Here is a 20,638-nt window from a genome sequence, read left to right on the forward strand (position 1 = left end):
AGACGGGATATTAAGCGTGATGAGTTGATTATTTCGGCACGATCGGAGGGCCTACCGTTGGCTGTTGTTATTTCCGTTATGTGGAACAACGCTAAGTGCATGAACACCTCTGAGGGAATTGTTGGGCTATGGTAATACGCCTTTAGCCGAGTGACGTAATTCTGGCTTTTTTATCATCATGAAGATATTTTTTTTCTTTCTTTCAAAACATTCTTTGAAAAACGCAACGAAGAGATCTTGATCTCGAAATAAATTATGACTCCACGTGGGAACAGCAGAGGGCGCTGTGGTTATTATCAACTCGTATTGGCCGCCTCTAGTGAAGGACATAATCTTTGTTCGAACTTTCGATTTTGACCAACACATCCGTGATATTTCAAATTTTGAAAAACATTTTCAAATTTATAAATGCTTAGCGAATAAATTATGTTTTACTCGAAGGTACTATACCGTATATTGCGCTACAGGGTCGCGCCTCTGACAAGAACGTTTTCTAAAAACTTGTACAAAAAAATTTAAAAAGACTATTTGTTCAGATCTGTGACATTTTCCGGCGCCGTTTATCTACGTATACAATTACCAAACTGCAGAGAAAGTAAATGTAAATCAAAAAGCATTACAAAAACATGTATTACAAATATTATTAAAAAGTCATCACTCAATTTTGCCAATCTTAATTTGCCGTTGCTTCAGTTCTTTTTTTATGTACTTAACCATAATGCAACGCCTCATCCATGCATCTTATGAAGTCTTTGCTTCCGCCACTGACTTGATCTATTGAACATGATTTTTTTTTATTAAATCATTCTGATATACCTCAATGACCAATTTCAGTATGTTGACCGAGAACAAAAATTACCTTCAGTGGTTAGTGGTCAGTCGGGCCAATATGGTAACCTACACAATTTTTGAAACTCAGGATCACCTATATTGGTATACCTCAACAAGTTCAAAACCACTTGACGCTATTTTCCTTACGCCATTTTTCATTTCATTGCAACATTTCTCATTTTTAGACTCTTTCTTTGGACATATTCCTCTAGCTTTTTAAAACAAACTCCCCGCCTGTGAAAAAGGTAATATAATTAGACATTCAAATCAAACTCCCCAAAACATTCTTCTGGAATCGGAAAATGGCATCGGGTTGATTTGTGTCCTCTAGTGTTTATTTAATTAGTTTTCAAAGCACGTATCCGAATACCCACATGGGGATGATATTTTCCTATATAGACCATAAGCCCCCTGACTATATAGAGAATAAAACATTACTCATTCAACAACGAGACGTATAGAAATCGTTTCAGTTGCGCCACAATAATTAAAGAAGAAAATTTAACGTAAGAAGAATGCCCATCGGAATTATCAAAATAGACTCCGAATGGGAGAATTTAATAGCAAAATAAGTTATAACAATTTTATAAGATTTTGCGGTTGGATTTTTCTCCCTTTTATTGTGTTATCTGTAGAGGCCTGTTTTCCCAATTTAAAACTCTAGTCTTGCATAAATTTAACAACTGACCTGGAGAACGCCACCTCCCTTGCCATTTTCATTCCGATGCATGAAACTTGCTGGAAGACCAATCATTGCACCTGTAGAGCAAAGTCAACAAAACAGGTTAGTATTGCGTAACCACGTCAGGTAAAGCTGTGACATTTCAAGTGACTCACTAAACCTGTTTCTTTTTCTTTCAATTCCTCCAAGGTAAACATAGCGTCCCTCTTAAATGTTTGCCAGATATCTCCATATACACCCATACCTAACCCAGCGATGCAATACCATTGCCATTGGACTCCGCCTTAACGCATTAGGTCTATCAATGCCAGAGGGCGGTACATTATGCCGATGATGCGCGACGGACAGTTACGGACTTGAATCCAAGTCTTGTACAAAGCCCAAAGCTTTGATTTCAAGATCAACCCGGGCACGTCAATTCTATCATGAAGGCCCCCTTCAATGGCGAAAGCACTATGCTAGCCATTGTTCAGATAATCCGTCACGGGGCAATTGCTTTGGACAATAGTGTGCATTATGCACGCTTCACGCTACCTCCAGCGAACGTATGTGTCTCCATTTGAAAACTTGAATTGAAAAATATATACACATATACTGAAACGTTGAAATGGTATCTCATTTGCCTTTAGTGCCCCTCCCCCATTCCCCCAGAAGTTTGACCTTGTAACAATACCAACTTTATTTATTGACGTTATTCCAGGTCACGTCGAGGATGATTTTCAATGGGCCATCATTAAAAAACATAAGATGAAAAAGTATTTTAAAAATACATTGAGGAAATGACATAATTGTGAAAATAGAATTCATTAAAATAAAAAAAGCCAAAGAACATGTTATAAGCAATGATTTTTTTTAAGACCTAGTTACGCTGCTGCCTCTTCACGGCCTTTTAAAAGATGAAAATGAGAGAAGAAAATGACGACAATTGTGACGAGAACGATTTAACGAAGAGAATTTTAAATGTTAAGCTTTGCATATTAATACGGGCAGGATTTACAGTGCATGTATTAAAGGTCTTTTTTTTAGTAAAGTATAAGCTGCATTACGTTGTATAACCTTACCGAGCCAGTCCATCACAATGATTTCCAGTTCAGTACATGCTGGACTCGATGCCTATGTGGAAAGTACAAATATATGCAATGATGAAAACGAGCAAAACCAAACAAAACCGCTGGTTCGTAATTTTCTTTGCCTTACAAATTTCAAATAACCATTTGTTGTTTTAAATAAATGGAACCATTATTATATAGTCACCGTAACCACGAAGTATATGTTTTCCCGGCCAATTTCCTAAAACGTTCATTCACTTCTGAAAATCGGTCATTCATTTTCGTCTGAATTTGAGAATCGCTCTGAACACGCGTTTCATTTTCGCTACCAGAGCATTCGATTACATTTCAGTTCAATCAATTAAGTGATTGAGCAGCACCTTTCGTTTATGCTCATTCAGATTCGTTTACAAGACTTCCTTTTCGCTTTTAGAGGGCGATTTCAAACATTGGCCATTCTATTTCAATTTTAGTTTAATGTTATGTGATGCGATCTGCTATTTTGAATGACAAAAATGTACTTCTGATTGCACATTCACGAAATTGTATTCCAGAACTCTGCGCGAAAAGGTGTGTTTGCGTAAATGAATGCACAGGTAACGGAATTGGCCGTCTGTTTCTCAAAACCGAATGCACGGACAATGAAAACGATTTAACTTTCGTTGAATTGAAAAAGGATTAAAGAAGTGCATTCATATTCAGACAAAAATGAAAGACTTGTTTTTATAAGTGAATGAACATTTTAGGAAATTGGCCGGGAACCCTATATTAAACACCCAAGTCCACTCCAGAGTTTCTTCATGAAAACTGCTAAATGACAAATGTTGATTTCACGAAGTACCCCTGAAGTGTGCGCGCGCACATCGGACACTGGCGCGAACGATTTTCGTTTTCACAAAGTTACAACACTGTTACGAAAATACGATTTGGATAAAAACGTTTTAAACGTTTGACAGAAATGTGATTAATCCGTATTTTTGTAGGATTACAGAAAATTGTATTATAAAGCTTTCAAACCGGTGAAATAAAGATGAGTGTTACCGGTACTCCATGAAAACGAAATGACCGATTCAGCGCACAGTGTGTAGGCCTACATGAGTATTACTTCTTGAAAATGAAAATCACTCGGTTCTGTGAAAGGCGCGCGTAACGCGAACTCAAGTCCACTTGGTGTTACTTCGTGGTGTCGCTGACGATATGGGACCCAGAGTAATTCTTGTAATTGGAGTTTAAAGTGCTCTGATACGTATATCGTCTTGTTATAAATTTAATTTAAAAAATAGCACGTTCATCCGTGGGAAGCATCAAAGGCTTTAAGATTATCTACACAACGGCTGACGCGAACCAATGACAGTATCAATCCACACTTACCCAGGTGAAGCCCAAACAACTGATTGCATCTGCCACCATATCTCCAAGCAAGGAAGGGAAACTATTCAATGCAGGGAAGTAAGCATGCATGTGAGGGCTTTGCCAATGGGTTACCTGGGGGAAAACAAGAGTTATTTATTGTGTAATTCTTTAATTATACTGCGTAGCACGGCGACTCAGTGGCTTGGATTCAATTGACAGAATTTGGTGTTTTCTTGTCTCTATTTTAAAGTTGGTGTGTTCGTGCTGTTTGGGTGTGGGACCTTGAAAAATCGATTTTCAAATTGAATTGATAATTTTCTAGCATTACATTAGTTATGAGCTTTCCAATAAGATATCGCACGAAAAAAATCTGCTCATGACAAGTAATCAAATAATTTATTTCAACCTTTGAATTAAGAGCGGGACGCTCCTTTTTCGTTCTGAATATTGAGTGTGCGCAATTTCTGAACTGCTTGGAACAGGCCATTTAAAACCAATTTTTAAAACTATAGACAGGCCTGCAAAAATAAAGCAGCAAAATTATTTGTTATAGGACATTACTTTCGTTATAATGTCGTTCGGAAAAGAAAATCGAAATTTTGAAAGCACGCATATATCAACTTTAAGCCTTGTATGATAAATAGCCCTGTTCCCCTACTCCATATTATCTGCCTACACATTATCTGCGCTTATATTGTAAGACGGTTAATTAAACTGAAATCGACAGAAAAGCCTACTCTGTGGAGGTGTGAAACATCTGTCCAGATGCCTCCGTTTAATCAGTTTCACGCAAAATGTCTTGTACCGCATACACACAAATGACATTGTGTGAAATTCATTAGTGAAGCCCATGTTCTCGAAATTTCCGCGTAATTACAGTGCCAAAAGCAAAGTACATGTAATGCAAATCACTGCACTACAGGAGTGCCAAGTCTTTCAGTGTCCAAATAAATATAATACGGGAGATGCTTAAATTAAGGGGTCATGTGATGACTTTTCTTAGGAACACATGTCATGTTGTGCATCTGTCTACTCCTCTTAAGTATATGAAAACTATTTGACATCCCTTCTTATCATTAGGAAGACACCGTTCAGTTTGGGGGTTTTCTGTTCAAATTGTGAACCCAAAATTTGCTCATTGAAAACGTTTGTGAGAAAGGTTTGCTCATTGGCTTACTGCGATATATTGATACAACAACGAATCACCAAAGCAAAGAAAATTTACGACTGCAAAATATTCAAAATTCTAGCAACTTCGTGTTCTGAAATAGCTGTAACATTGAGGTTTATGCCCCGGGAATGACATCACAATTTTGCTTAAGAAGATGGAAATTTGTATCAGCATAAAACCATAATGAGGCACCAAAATATCCTTGAAAATGGCAAACCGAAAATTGAAAATCAGGTTAGGCCCTATGGACACAAAGGCGCATTGTCAAGGATTGCAATACAAAAAAATTACATTGCATGGGACAAGAAGTGCCACGAATAACCTCGTTGGGTACCGCATCGTATTGAGACTTATAAACTTATAAGAAGACCGTAGAGAAGTGTGGGTTTAGCCACGGATCCTAGACACCAGGATAAACGACTGTTCTGAGCTCTAGTACAAAATGCACTCAGTGGACTTGCCTTAAAGAGGTTGTGGAATGCTCGAAGACATTTCCGTCATTTTTCGAGTATAAGTAGCCTAAGGTGTGATGAAATAACAACAACTATTGTGTCTGTCATGAAATGGGTACAAAGGTACTTTTGAGAGCTGTTTTTCATGCAGGTCCTGTTTCGACCCGAACGTGCAATTTGTGTAAAAGTCGTCGTTGGGGCAGCAAACAAAACACAGTAAATCGTGACGTAATAAACAGGACTCCCGATGCAGCTTAGTATAAACGAGTCCTGTTTATTACGTCACGATTTACTATGTTTTGTTTGCTGCCCCCAACGACGAATTTACACAAATTGCACGTTCGGGTCGAAACAGGACCTGAAAACAGCTCTCAAAAGTACCTTTTGTACTCATTTCATGACAGACACAATAGTCGTTTTTATTTCATCACACCTTAGGCTACATATACCCGAAAAAATGACGGAAATGTCTTCGAGCATTCCACAACCTCTTTAATACCCGTTGGCTTGTAATCGCGAATTTTCCAGGTGTACCATTGTGTTGGGTTTTCACATGACATCTAAAACGGAAATATTCATAAAACTGTAAGCAAAACTACTCCTTATTTAAGATGTTTTGCAGGGCGGGGGTACGAGCGAAATCAGAGTATCCCAGCGTCCTGTTTGCAGGGCGGGGGTACGAGCGAACTTGCACTCGTGTCTTTGGCGACTTCAGTATATTAAAACAGAACGTTAAATACGGTACAGACAGTCAGTGAGTGACAGTGAAACTTTTGATCCCTCAACTGTCATGTAAAAGAGATCAGTGGATCCCAAACGCGCGAAAAATCCTTCGGTACCCGACTACTCTCCTATATGCATGTAGTAATGACATGAAGGCTGGAAACCAAACATGACCATTGTGTCAGACCCCGTAGCTTAGTAAAAAAAAATATCCAGGTACAAATAAATAAGTACGGAAGCGTAGAAGGGCCAAAAGAAATTAAGAAAAAAATAGCTCCTATCTCGCCGCGGCGAATTACTATCTCGCCGCGGCGAGTTACTATCTCGCCGCGGCGAGTTACTATGTCGCCGCGGCAAATTACTATTTTGTATAGGTGAGCGTCGGGCACAACTATATGGGGTCCTATGGAACGCCAAAGAGGCATCGGCGTAGCCAGGGTTTTCATCCTAGGGGACTTGGAGGGGGGGGGGGCTTGAGGTTACAATGGAGGGGCGCCCCAAAATTTCATCCGAGCTGAAAGGCCGTGAGACAGGGTTCCTTCACCGGATATCCGCCCAATACCCGCCCTAGTCTAGTGTCCCACATACCACTCGGCCGGGCCACTATAGATGCACTACATTAATCAGTGTTCCACTCGCGCTCGCGGGATAACTAACTACCACTATTCAATTTCCAAGGGACCGTAATAAACAGCCACTCGCGAAAAAAAAACCGCAGAAAATCGCTGGAAAAAAATTGACCTAGGCCTATATTCTTCCAGGTAGCCATGGTAACTCATATTGAGGTGTTTTTCTACGGATGCCAAATTTTCAGTGGGGGGGGGGGGCGACTGGGCGTGCGAACTTTTTATGGGGCGGGGCGTGATAGACTTTTGAAATCGGTGTTGAAATAAGGTAATTCCCCAATCTTTTTTTTTTTTAGGAATCCTCACAAGTTGTTATTTTACGAGTAGTTGAACACTTATAATATTCCGAATTTAAGCTTAATATGTTGCAGACGCTTGTGTTACATCTCCTATCACCGAGGTCCAGCTCGGATTTTGCCGAGCAAAAAAACATGGTCAGTGGCCGATTTTGCCGCTACGTTGACGTGTATATGACATGCGCATTATTAGCATATTAATTAGCGTGACTCTGCGTGACTTCGCGTGGGCCTCTGTATAGACCAATGTAAACCAACCAAAAAAATTTAATATTGTATTGGTAGAGAACTCGTGAAGGAGGGAGTCGTAAACTTTGTAACTGCATTCCATATGGATAGAACCTTATTAATATTCGTGACGCTTAAAAATATTGAAAAATGACGAACTCAAAGCCTATTTTTCTATTGTAATGAAAAACACTGAATAGTAGGATCATGATAGGGAAAGAAACTCCAAAAGTGTCTCTGAGATACGGCCTTCGAAACGGGAGAAATTGATGTTAAAAGATTTTAGCCCGCGAACATCAAAATGTCTGTGTAACGGTAATTTGAGCTTGTTTCATTCAAAATCGGTCGTAACAATCGCAAGGCCGAACATTACAGTAATTACTTTTCTGCCCTCTGAGAGATGCAATTATAATATTGAATAGTTGGCTGGGTCATCCTCATCCCGTACGCTAATGGACCTGGCATTGCAAGTGGATAAATCACCTGTTGCCGCCCACTGAACTTCGTTTTCTTTCTTAATTTATTCTTAACAAACAAGAAAGGACAACTTTATTATTACAATTCATTTATCGGACGTACTAGAGGAGTTATTATAGAATCCAGCCCTGTATGGGTGATTAGGGTGTTAGTTTTGCCAATGTTGATCAAAGATCGCAAAAATCCATCACCACTCGCAAAAATCCTTCACCGATTGTGACAGTCAATCATCGATTGCAAAACCCCACTGCCTATCGATAAAGTGCATCGCCGATTCGTTGATCACATTAAATGCCTCTTTGGCGTTCCATAGAACCCAAGGAGTATCGCTATTCGTCGTGCCTGACGCTTGCCGATGCAAGATAGTAAGTCGCCGCGGCGAGATAGAAAGTCATTGAGCGAGATAGTAACTTGCCGCGGCGAGATAGTAACTCGCCGCGGCGAGATAGTTACTCGCCGCGGCGAGATAGTAACTCGCCGCGGCGAGATAGTAACTCGAGGAGCTAATTTTTTCTTAATTTCTTTTGGCCCTTCTACGCTTCCGTAAATAAGAGCGTGTTAAAGCATGGAGGTAGATTATACCTGCATGGTTAAAGCCCGGTTCATACTTCACTCTAATGCGAATGCGAAACGAATTTGACGTCATGAAGCATTCGCTGCGAAATTCGCCCGAGTTGAAATATATTCAACTTTTACGAATTCGCAGCGCGAATACTTGCCACGACGTCACAAATTCGCGTTCGCTTTCGCTTTCGCGCCGAGTATGAACCGGGCTTAAGGCAAAGAAATGCCACACAATCGGCGCAGAAATATGCGATAAATTAATGTGCGACATCGCAGAAATCTGCGCACGTGCTGAATCATAGACTGGCCCCCAGTCATTTGCTTTTCAAACCGCGCCGAATTTGCTTTTGCCGTGGTGAATTTGCTTTTGCCGCGGCGAATTTTGTTTTGCCGCGGCGAATTTTGTTTTGCCGTGGGGAATTTTGCTTTTGCCGCCAAGAATTTGCTTTTGCCGTGGGGAATTTGTTTTTGCCGCGGAGAATTTGCTTTTGCCGCGAAGAATTTGTTTTTGTCGTGACTGTTGTAAGCCACCGTAGAAGAGAGTATTACATCTACTGCGGAATATTCTAACTTTAATTCCCCCAAACAAACGCATATACAAGCCCAGACCTGTTCAGTATAGTTGTGGGAATCATATACCTAATGAATGATAGTTATTGTGGGGACCAAAGACGTTGTGGGGACAGACGGAAGTCCCCACAACTTGGTCGAAATTTTCTTAGCAACTGAACATTTTCCCACACCTTCCATCGCTGGCACCCATAATGCTTTTAATATGTCACTAGAATGTCTTTCTTTTCTTTTCTTTTTTAGCCAAACGATATTTTAAGTGATAGTAATGGCGTCCGGGAGTTTTTCTTTTTACTTTGTAATATATTTAAACAAAAACAAATAGACGCAATTTTTTGTACTCGCTGTGTAAGATCCAGCCCTCACTTTAAAAACAATTTCGGTAAAACACCGTTCGGTATTGTTATTTGCCCAATATTAGCCTGAAATACCTCAAATGTGGGGTAATTTGTATTATTGACCAAATTAGGGGACGCCATTTGCCAAAAACTGTTGGTCTTTGATATGTTCACCAACACTCGACAAACTATCAAACTATTTGCCCAACTTTTTTAGTGATTTTAATAAAACGTATTTAAGACGTTTAATGGTAAGCACTCAAAAACGTAAAACTTGCAGACAACATCTCATTTCTCATAAACTTCATTTACCTGTCTTTAATAATAGACATATTAACCAGCGCCCTGAGTACCTAATTGTTGGTAGATACGTGCGCTATAAAAGACTTCGATATTATTATTATAGTGCGACTCAGATGCCAATCATAATTACTTAACATCACAACTCCAAGGTAATACAATGCTTACATCAACAAAAAAATTAAAAGAAAAGCCTGGAAATTAAAACTAGTTAATATTTCAGTTCATTAAACAAAGAATAAACACAAGTAAAAACTCCATGTCTCGAAAACAAATTATGTGAATGTTACAGAAACGTTTATTATATGAGTACAAACTCACCCCCGGGAGGATAACTCGCTCCACGTCTTTGAAAATATCCTCCCACTTTTCACCTTCCTCTGGTGCCTCATCTGGTACTAGACTCTTCATGTAGCCTGGTTGGACATCGGGGAATGTACGTCGTGTCCTTATGGTGGTTAAATACTCCACAATGAAATCCACAACTTCTTTACCTGAAAAATTGATATATTAAAGTAATATTTTGACATGGAAACAACGAAAACCGAGGATTTTATCATATCCAAGTGGCCACCCAAACTGTAGCTATACGCACTAGAATGTCAAGTACATTGGATATAGTTTCCACCGCAATGCCCCCATTCACGAGTATATCATCCCTGCACGCATCTTCGATGTTTATAATTATGGCAGATCCTATAGCCTTAGTTTTTGGTACACTGTATCGAGAAATATTGAGGTTCAATAACAATAACCCATATACTAAGGTTCAATAACAATTACCCATATACTACTCGGTCATTTTTCGGTACTTTGGTACTTGGAAGCTTCAAAAGTGAGAAATATATACAAGCCTAATTATATTGTGTCTGTTATAAGATTTGAGGCTTTGCACGGTGGAGTATCGGTATCGTTTCGGTTAGCGCCGTAATGATGTGCAAACCCGACCCGAAACCGAAACCGACTCGAAACCGACTTCGGGTCGGGTCGGGTCGGTTTGTCTATCTTTTAAGTCGGGTCGGGTCGGTTTCGGTTTTGCATTTTCATTCTCAGGTCGGGTCGGGTCGGTTCAGCCATCTATTGAAAAAACCGAAATAAACCAAAATAAACCGAAATAAACCGAAACAGTTGAGAAATTTAGGTGATGCAATATTATTGACAGTCACTGTGACCGCAGCCCTAGTGTGATGTGGCCACCGAGCGCGCTATCAAGTTCCCACGGTATTAATTTCGCCAGTCGGATTGCACTGACAGTGAAATAGATACATTGTAACAGTTTTCATGATACCGCGTGATGATACAATGCGTTTGTTCAATAAGCGGAGTTACTCTCGATCAACCCACTGAGTATAGTGGAGCTGCTTAGGTCCATTTTTGGCCCAAATCGTGCACTTTGTGGTAAAAGCATGAAATTTGGCAGGTGGGGTCAAAATGGGCTAGAAATCATTTTAAGATCAGGACCCATCCTGGATCTTGCCCATTTTGGGGGCGGAGCTTGATTTTTTTTAAAGGGGGTGCAAACAATACAAACTCATGAAAACTGTATTTAACATCCATTTTCCTTGTTTTTCTATGGTTTGAAATAAACTTAAACATAAAATATAACATTCTAGCATTCTAACACCAGTTAATTTCCACCCATTTTGTGGGCGTGGCCTAAATGTACAAAAGAGGCGGTATATATTAGCAATTTGGTTCTAAATGGAAAACATCATTCAGTTTGGTGGTAAAATTCTGAAAATTGGCATGTCCAATTGAAATGGGCTAAACATAATTTTAAGAGGTGAACACATCTTGGATCTTGCACATTTGGGGGGCGGAGCTTGATTTTTCAAAAAGGGGAGTGCAAAAAATAAAAAACTCAGAAAAACTGTATTTTACATCCATTTTCCTTTGTTCTTCATGCTTGAAATAAACTTAGACATGAGAAATAACTTTATAAGAAATAACACGTAAAAATTGTGCAGCAGCAGGATTCCAGTCGAACCAGTGAGTTTGGTGGTTTGAGACATTATCTTATGTTGAAAGACATCATCTTACATTGCCGTCGCGCATGGCTATGGCAACGCGCGCATACCAGAAACCAGAGTCTTTTTTGGCCAATAATCGTTCACTTCGTTTCGTATGAATAAAAAGGAGGAAATGCTTCAGATTTCAAATATGCACTTGTCATTTACAAGGCTGGGTTGGGGCAACCTTGAAATTATAAAGCAAAATAATTCTGCGTACAAATGATACCATATGTTTGTATGAATAAAGCATGGCATTTGCTTTTTCTACCACTTTCGAAGCATTTACTCGCATCTGAATGAATGAAAATTAAGCAAAGGCTTTTACTAAAAACCATTTGCTCTTGAGTAAATGGCCTGCAAAATGTTAAGCTTCACACGTTTATAAGTTTGCAGAAACTATCGTAACCGAAACGGAAAGCGGCACCGGGGAGGGTCACGTGCTGGAGGACAGATACAAAAAAAAAGCGCATCACACGTGACGAACGCAATGCCGTTTACGTGCACAATGCGCAGTGCATCGGCACCCATGGTCTACATGTGGATTGGGTTTTCAGTCCCTACCTGATTCCGTGGGTTTTCCCCAGAATATTCTTCTGGGGTTTTCCTCCCACCTCTAAAACTGTAATTTCTTCTCATTGTCTTCTCTCTACGGTTTGGTCGGGGTTTGCGAGCTACAGTAAAACGTAAGCTTTACCATTTATAGGTTTGCAGAAAATAAAGTTATCGTAACCGAAACGGAAAGCGGCACTGGGGAGGGTCACGTGCTGGAGGACAGATAAAAAAAAGCGCCAAACGTGACGAACGCAATGCCGTTTACGCGCACAATGCGCTGTGCATCGGCACCCATGGTTTACATGTGGATTGGGTTTTCAGTCCCTACCCGATTCCGTGGGTTTTCCCCAGACTATTCTTCTGGGATTTTCCTCCCACCTCTAAAACTGTTATTTCTTCTCATTGTCTTCTCTATACTTTTTTTTCGGGGTTTGCGAGCTACAGTGCCTGGGGCATGCACTTTTGAGGAATCCTTGGTTTCATTACCAGAAAAAAATATTTATCGTTTATACTTCGTTTCGTATGAATAAAAAGTTACAGCATTTATTATATGTTAATCGCGAAAAATTAATATTAACAAAGTTCATAGAGTACAAATGATACCATGTTCGTATGAATAAAACATGGCATTTGCTTTGACTTCCAATTTTAAAGCATTTACTCGCATCTGTATTAATGAAAATTAAGCAAACACTTTTACTAAAAACCATTTGCTGAAATCTGAAAATAATTAGTTTTTACCTTTTAGGTTTGGCTACACTATAAGCGTTTACTAGTATGAATATAATAGAAGTAAATGCTTCAGATTTCAAATATTTACTTGTCATATTTCTGAAGTCCTTTATCTACAGAACTGTTAGTCCGATTGGGTTGAAACTTGGTATGTGGCCAGACCGGGATGTGTTATAGGTAAAAAAAAAATGAAGTGGCGTCATGATGACGACATCCTGAGATTTTATATGAATATTTGAATTTTTGGACCGTTTAGCCATATCTCACGAACGCAACATGCAAAGTTAAAAATTCTTTTTGTATTTGGTTTGTTAGGTAATAGGTATTTGCACAACATTTTTCTAAAAACTTGGGTAGGTAGATAATGGTACTAGTATGCAAAGTCCGAATTGACGTCACGATGACGTAAAATAAAATACAGTTTTCTGAGTTTTCTTTTTTTTTTGCACTCCCCTTTTTGAAAAATCAAGCTCCGTCCGCCAAATGGGCAAGATCCAAGATGCGTTCACCTCTAAAAATTATGTTTAGCCCATTTCAATTGGACATGCCAATTTTCAGAATTTTACCACAAAACTGAATGATGTTTTCCATATTAGAACCAAACTGCTAATATATACCGCCTCTTTTACCATTTAGACCACGCCCACAAAATGGAAGGAAAATAACAGGTGTTAGAATGCTAGAATTCATGTTTAAGTTTATTTCAAAGTGTAAAAAAGCAAGGAAATTTGATGTTAAATACAGTTTTCATGAGTTTGTATTGTTTGCACCCCCTTTTTTGAAAAATCAAGCTCCGCCTCCAAAATGGGCAAGATCCAGGATGGGTCCCGATCTTAACATGATTTTTAGCCCATTTTGACCCCACATGCCAAATTTCATGCTTTTACCACAAAGTGCACGATTTTTCGCTTAGCAGCTCCACTAGTATGACAGAAAGAGAGACGAAGGTTTTGCAAAAGAATCCATCATAAAGTGATCACTTTGTCCAAGCAAGGTATTCGGGGGTTTTTTCGGGTCGGGTCGGTTCGGTTTTACCTTATTTTTTGTCGGGTCGGGTCGGATCGGTTTGAGGGAGTTAAGATCGGTTTCGGTTCGGATTCGGTTTATATCTCTAATGTTTCGGGTCGGTTTGGCCTGGTCAACCCGACCCGATGCACATCATACTGCTTAGAAGATATTTAGTTCTGAAAAGAACTTGTTCTGCTTATTATCAACGTTCGCTAAGTAGTTTTTGTTCTGATAAGAACAGTCCTGCTTTAAGTTCTAAAAGAACTTGTCTTTGGTCTCAACGTTTCGACTAGCCTGCTCTAGTCATCGTCAGGAGACTGTTCTGTTCTACATTGCGTCTGTTCTGCCGTACATCGACAAAGCAGGAGAGTTTAAGAGGCCTTTGAAATTTAAAAACAAAATGCTACCACATTTTTGGCGTGAATGACAATTATTATAGCGATCAAATTGTTGAGGAATTTGCTGTGTAATTGTTTTTTCTTTATTATTATCAGCAGAAAATGAAGCTAGTACAGGGAGGAGTATTATGAAATTCAGGAGTCCAAAACGTTCGATTTTCTATGCGTGACTGAAGTGCCTTAATACCCATATGAATTTGTTACCCCCACTTTTGTTCACTTAATTTTACAGTTTAAATCTGGCGCGCAGAGTACCACACAGAGGTCCAGGGCTACATAATCGGATTAACGCTGGCCCTGTGTGGCTGTGCGTTCAACCCTAAAATGTGGCCCGGCACATTCCATTCATAAAATGGTTAAAACAAACCTATACATGACAATGTACATATAGGATTTGTGCACATATCGATGTGAAGGTATGCCTAATAGTACAACTTCTTGTCCGATTTTGTCAAACTTGATATAAACATCTTATTTCATTTTTTGAATTCTTCAAGAAATCTGACGTATACACTAACGTGTATATGCATATAGATATCCTCCCCACAAACAAAATGGTACAGCCCAATAAACAAGTGCGCGAACTTTCCATCACAAATTTCTATAACTGCCTTGAAGTGAACAGTATTCAGATCCAAAATTACATTATTTTAAAATGAAATTAACTCCTAAAAAGACCACAGTTTAATGCCAGATAACTGATTTACAAATGGATAGTTTTTAAATGTCTTATCTAAAGTAGAATTGGAGAAAACGTGTCTTGAAAAACAGGTGATGAGCAGAGTCCAAGATCACGAAACACGTGGTAAGCAATGGTACATCGATGTAAGTCTCCAACGATGCCTTATCGATCGAAAGTTGTCATTGGCCACTTTTTTTCTTTGTGAAAAGTACGGTGGTTTTTTTCAACCAATCATAACAAGTTTAACATATAAGGAAAGAGGAGGAGCTAAGCTATTCGATTCCGTTTACCCCCACACAATTCGATACTCTAGTCAGGAGTTACAGTCAAAAGAGTCGACGCGAGGGCGCTCAATCGGTGCGTTTACACAGGAATATGATGAAAAGTTCACATTTTCAAAGCCGAAAGTACGGTGGATTTTTTCAAGATAAAAAAAATAACATATACCATGAGAAAGAGAAAGAGTTAAATTGTACAGAACCGTTTACCCCCATTGAAAAAGACCGCATGGTTATCAAACTATGACTCGAAACATCGAAAAAAGGGGCCTTTTTTACCGGGATTCTCGCCCGGAAACGGGCCCGCACAGAGGTTTGAGCTTAAGTGAACACAACAAATTCATATGAATTATGGCTTTGCGTTCATGTTCCAGTTACAAACGTAGAGTGGGTCAGGCGCTGTCATATGCGTTGCCTTGTTGAAATATGAATACGTCATTGTTAGAAAAAAAAACTTAAAACAAAACAGTTTTACTTTTTCCATTACAACATCAGATTAAGTCATTTGGATTGGATAGAGTTTTGGAAAACACACAACTCCCGGTCTGGTAACATCGTTGATTTAGAATTTGCGGAATGAATATATATTTGGAACACTAGGCCTACGCAGAGATAAACGGAAAAACTCAATACAAATACAAAATTCCAATGTGAGGATGTGATTGGATGCTTATTGAACCACGATACTCCAGACAAGAAACATATATGAGCGATATTATTTTTTTTTAGCGGTTTTTTTTTAATCTGACATTGACTCTAAGTGTAACTGGGATTAAAGATCGTATTATAGCTATGATGTATTCTTTGTGAAGGGGGTAGACCTACAGTACAAGCTTCGGCTTCTTGTCTGACCTGCCCACAATTAAATTTCAAGTTCCGTTGTAGTTTTGTCCTTGTATTTTACTGGCCTTATCAAATTAATAGTATGGAAATAATCCTGAAACCTGAATCGTATACTGGTGCTTAAACACCCCGAGAAATTATTATGCGATTTCCAACGATCAGTCAATTGACTGATTTTTGGAGTAGACGAAATCGTGTTTCGTGAACAAAAGGTTGTGCATGGTTTTTCACTGTTATCTTGAAAAGGCTGATCTGACACTTCAACTGGTTAGGTTTTGAACATATTTTTTTGGATTTTGAATGGTTTTATTTTTGGAAACGAACAAAATGCACGAAAAGCAAATGATTTTGTTTGCCTTTAAAAACAGGTTGGAAAGATTCCAATATCTGGCAATCACTTGTCAACCCGTGCACAAACCGTATGAGACTGGTCTGGAAATTTCTCAGTAAATATATCAATATTTTCCATACTAAATTTGACCTTTTTTATGCCTAATTATCCATTTCTGATGGCTGATAGGTCACTGAAGGGAAAAATTAGTTAAGGCCATGCAGATATGGGAATCTTTCCAACAGGTTCACGCCCTGCCTCAAGGAAATTCTATTCACCCCTTTATATCCCATTGTACCATCCCGGCTTCCACATAGACCTACGGTATGCCTGCTGGTTACGCTGAATAACAACTAAACACAGGCACAATGTACCCATACCTAAACCCAAGATGTTCACTAAATACCAACCGGTTCCAAACAGGTAGGCCTATACATTTTCTAAAACGATAGACTGAGTGGAAAATTGGTAGAGATTTTGAGAATCAGCCGCATGGCGTCACACTTGTCCATTGGTCCAATTACACTGTAAATGGTAAGATATGATTCAGGGCGTTGTATCTTTGGAAATGTTCAAAGGAAAATTTAAACGTTCAACCAACAGGCTGCAGGGAACCAAAAAAACTAGAAAACAAACCGCATGACACAACCTCTTTCTAAGACATCAGAAAAGTGTGAAAAGTAGGCATGAAAATAAGTTACTCTATGCAGTGAGCGGTCTGTCCCCGTAAATGTGGCCAATTTACTGGACTACGGTACCTCCGTAAATAAAGGCCACACTTGGACCATGTACCCGAATATGTAGAACGTTGTCAAGTTTTTATTTTCACATTAGACTTTATCTGTAGTTTATTTACGCTTGAGAAGCACACTCACCCTCTTTAAAGCGATAGAAAATTAGTCCCCCTTTTTCAGACGTTTATTTTTCCGAATTTCGTGTTGGAATTTAGATAGGCCATACCAACGTGTGCACACGAACCTGGAAATTACATAGTCTGAAAAAGGGGGGACTAATTTTCTATTGCTTTAAAGAGGGTGTGCTTCTCAAGCGTAATTAAATAAACTACAAATAAAGTCTGAATGTGAAAATAAAAACTTGACAAAGTTCTACATGTTCGAGTACATGGTCCAAGTGTGGCCTTTATATTTACGGAGCCTAGTCTATCCCCATAAATGTGGCCAATTTACTGGACTACCTCCGTAAATAAAGGCCACACTTGGAACATGTACAAAAACAAAGGCTTAGGCTTACTTTGTAGTTTATTTTTGCTTTAGAAGCATACTCACCCTCTTTATAGGCTAATCAGAAGGTGCTGCCTTGTTCAGATGTCTATTTTTCGTGAAATTTCCAGAATTGTTTGCACACGTTTGCGTATCAAAATTTCAACATGAAATTTCACGAGAAATAGACATCTGAAAAAGGCAGCACTTTCTGACATGTTTTTGTACATCAAGTGTGGCCTTTATTTACGGAGGTAGTCCAGTAAACTGTTGGCCACATTTATGAAGCTAAGCCTAGTCCAGTAAATTAGCCACATTTATGGGGCTATGAACGCTCATGCATACTGCACACGACACACCCGCTGGTTTCTTACCTATCTTTTCAATGAATAACGTCACAAAGTGTTCTATCTATGAACCATAATGTCATTTTACCGAGAATCGCATTGTATGTTATTAATGATGAACACACGAAAATAGAAAAAAAGGCCATAGGTACAGATACAACAGTCGAGGCCAACATAAGTTGAATTTGCTTACCCCTTTGTTGATACTCCTGCACATCCATGGCTACAGATAGCTCAGGTTAGCTTTCTGTATTGACAGTGGTCCAGGTTTCCAGTGAAAGACAAACAACGATCCAAAGTTTAACACTGAAGAAAAGGCGTGGTTTGCTGCTTGTTCACAGCCAAACAACAGCACTGTTTGCAGTGGTATTCCCATTCAATTTGGCTGATAAAAACTGACCCATGATATCCAATGTAGCTATAACTACCACATTTACCGCAGGGAGCAAGCAAGCCGTCGTAGCATGTATTCGACCCACAAGGTTTGACTCGTTACACACACCGCCACTGGTTGCAAGCAAATTTAAACGTGATGTCCGTATGTACATCACGTACAGTAGTAATAATAGGCATACATCGCGGCACTAACCACGCCTCTGGAATTTCTGTGACGAATATAATAGAGCTGTCACAGGCGGCGATACCAATGCCATATAAAAGTGACATTCTTGTGTTTAACACAGATACAGTAGTTGCAAATACTCGGATAAGACCTATAGTGAAAAGCTAAAACATATAGGCCTACCTCAACTCTGCAGGTTCATTTTTTGCCGGTTCAGTGGTATTTTTTTTTATATATCAGATCATATTTTATATATCATTACATTTGTAACCAGTGCTAGCAACTATCCCGATGTTATTAAAAAAAGACAATTTTTTTATATTTTTTTGACTAAAGACTGAATTTTTGTGAACTTTTAGATAGATTTGAAGTTCCTAGGCAGGAATTCCATTGTAACATTTGAATGTAGACCTTCTGTGTGGAGGCCATCTTGGATTTAAAAATGGCAGCCATTTTATACCTATTTTGCTCAATAAGTAATCCTTATAATCCTTTTATCTCGCCACTACACTGCAAAAGTCGAAGTAAAGTCCGACTGAAGTCCGAGTCTGAGTCCGAGCCCGACCATTGGAGTACTCGGACCCGTACTCGTACTCGAGTACCAGTGAGTATTTGGCCTGAACTCGATTTTCAGTACTCGAATAAACACACAAGTGTGTATTTGCTTGCAATCGGGGACCCCCTACTGTCCCTCTTTTGTTTGTACTTAAAACTTTTTAGGAAGACCTCCCATATGTTTTGTACACATTGCCAAATTGGGGGACCCTTTGGGAATTGGGGACCCTATTGTCTTCTATTGTTCAACGACCCCTATTGAATGCAGAATCGAACTCACCCGACCCCCCACCCACCAACCATGAACATGATGAAAAGACAATGCAAACTGCTGGGTGATTTAATAATAACAAGTATCACGTATACGCTCATCAATAATTGTCCCTATAGGTGCCTGTGACTATCCTCGCGAAATCTCCTCGGGCTGGGTTGGGCAAGGGTGGGTTTTGGGATAGGTTGGGGTAGGGTACGGGTCGTGTAGGGTTGGTTGAGTTGACTTCATGTGAGTAGGGTTGGGTTGGATTGGCTTGGGGTGGTGGGGTGGGGTGGGTTGGGTGGTTTAGGTTGGATTGGGTTGTGTTGGGTTGGGTGTGGTTCTCTTATGTATTCGAGTGAAAATTCAATACTTGATTGAAATTTATTCACTCAGTTTGATTGAGTTTTCACTCGAATCTCAAGTGAAGTATTTTAATCTGAAATGATTTTCACTCTAGATCGTCTGGTTCCTAGAGGGTTAGGTTAGGTTGGGCTGGGCTGGACTTGGCTGGGCTGGGCTGGGCTGGATTGAGCTAGGCTATAGAGCTATAATTTAATATAGCTCTATGGCTGGGCTGGACTTACTGGGCTGGGAGTTGGTCTGGGCTGGGGGCGGGGCGGGGTTGGCTGGGTTGGTTGGGTTCGGGGCGTTGCTCCGGTCTGCCTAGTCTGAGTATCACCCGTTATCCACGGAGCCAAACCCTGTATAACGTCTGACATCTCCTGACATGCAAATGTATGCAAGCCGCGCGCCAGCCAATCGGAGTCGACTTTACTAAATCGTGACGTCATTTCATTCCCAAATCAGGACTAAATGGTTTGATTGGTCAATTCGAATGCAGTGTTTTGTAATACAACAACAACCAGCCCCCGCCATATCGCGTAACATGATACAGAGCGCGTGACACTTTTTTATCCATTGTCTATGTGACGCGCAACGGTTGAATGACCGAAGACTCGATATATAAAGCGCCCGCTGATTGGTCAAAATCTCGGAGGTCAAGAGGCGGGGTCTTGCCTAATTAATCAGCAAATCTGTTCACGTGTAAGGCCAAAAAAAAAAAATATTCGGTCTCTGGTCAGACCAAAGTTCCGGAATTGACGCGGGGACGCGGCTTTTTTTTTTTTTTTTGGCTTTTTTTTCTTTCTTCAAGCTTGGATTGTACAGACAAGGTGGGGTACTATTTTGCTACTTGGTGTCCT

At 39.7% G+C, this 20,638-nt stretch overlaps 1 protein-coding gene across 1 annotated transcript in view; it reads right to left on the reverse strand.

Annotated features, from left to right (window-relative positions):
- Positions 1-18,606, reverse strand: part of LOC119745830 (histidine decarboxylase-like) — a 39,083-nt gene extending 20,477 nt beyond the window's left edge. Inside the window, exons 1-5 of the mRNA XM_038222460.1 lie at positions 18,257-18,606; positions 9,982-10,154; positions 3,934-4,047; positions 2,575-2,626; positions 1,520-1,590 (exon numbers count right to left, since the gene is read on the reverse strand). Coding sequence (XP_038078388.1) covers positions 1,520-1,590; positions 2,575-2,626; positions 3,934-4,047; positions 9,982-10,154; positions 18,257-18,284 — 438 coding nt within the window. The 5' untranslated portion in view covers positions 18,285-18,606. The remainder of the gene's footprint in view (positions 1-1,519; positions 1,591-2,574; positions 2,627-3,933; positions 4,048-9,981; positions 10,155-18,256) is intronic.
- Positions 18,607-20,638: the final 2,032 nt, after the last annotated feature.

Source organism: Patiria miniata, unplaced genomic scaffold (assembly GCF_015706575.1).
Source record: "Patiria miniata isolate m_02_andy unplaced genomic scaffold, ASM1570657v1 HiC_scaffold_7, whole genome shotgun sequence".
Lineage (NCBI taxonomy): Eukaryota > Metazoa > Echinodermata > Asteroidea > Valvatida > Asterinidae > Patiria > Patiria miniata.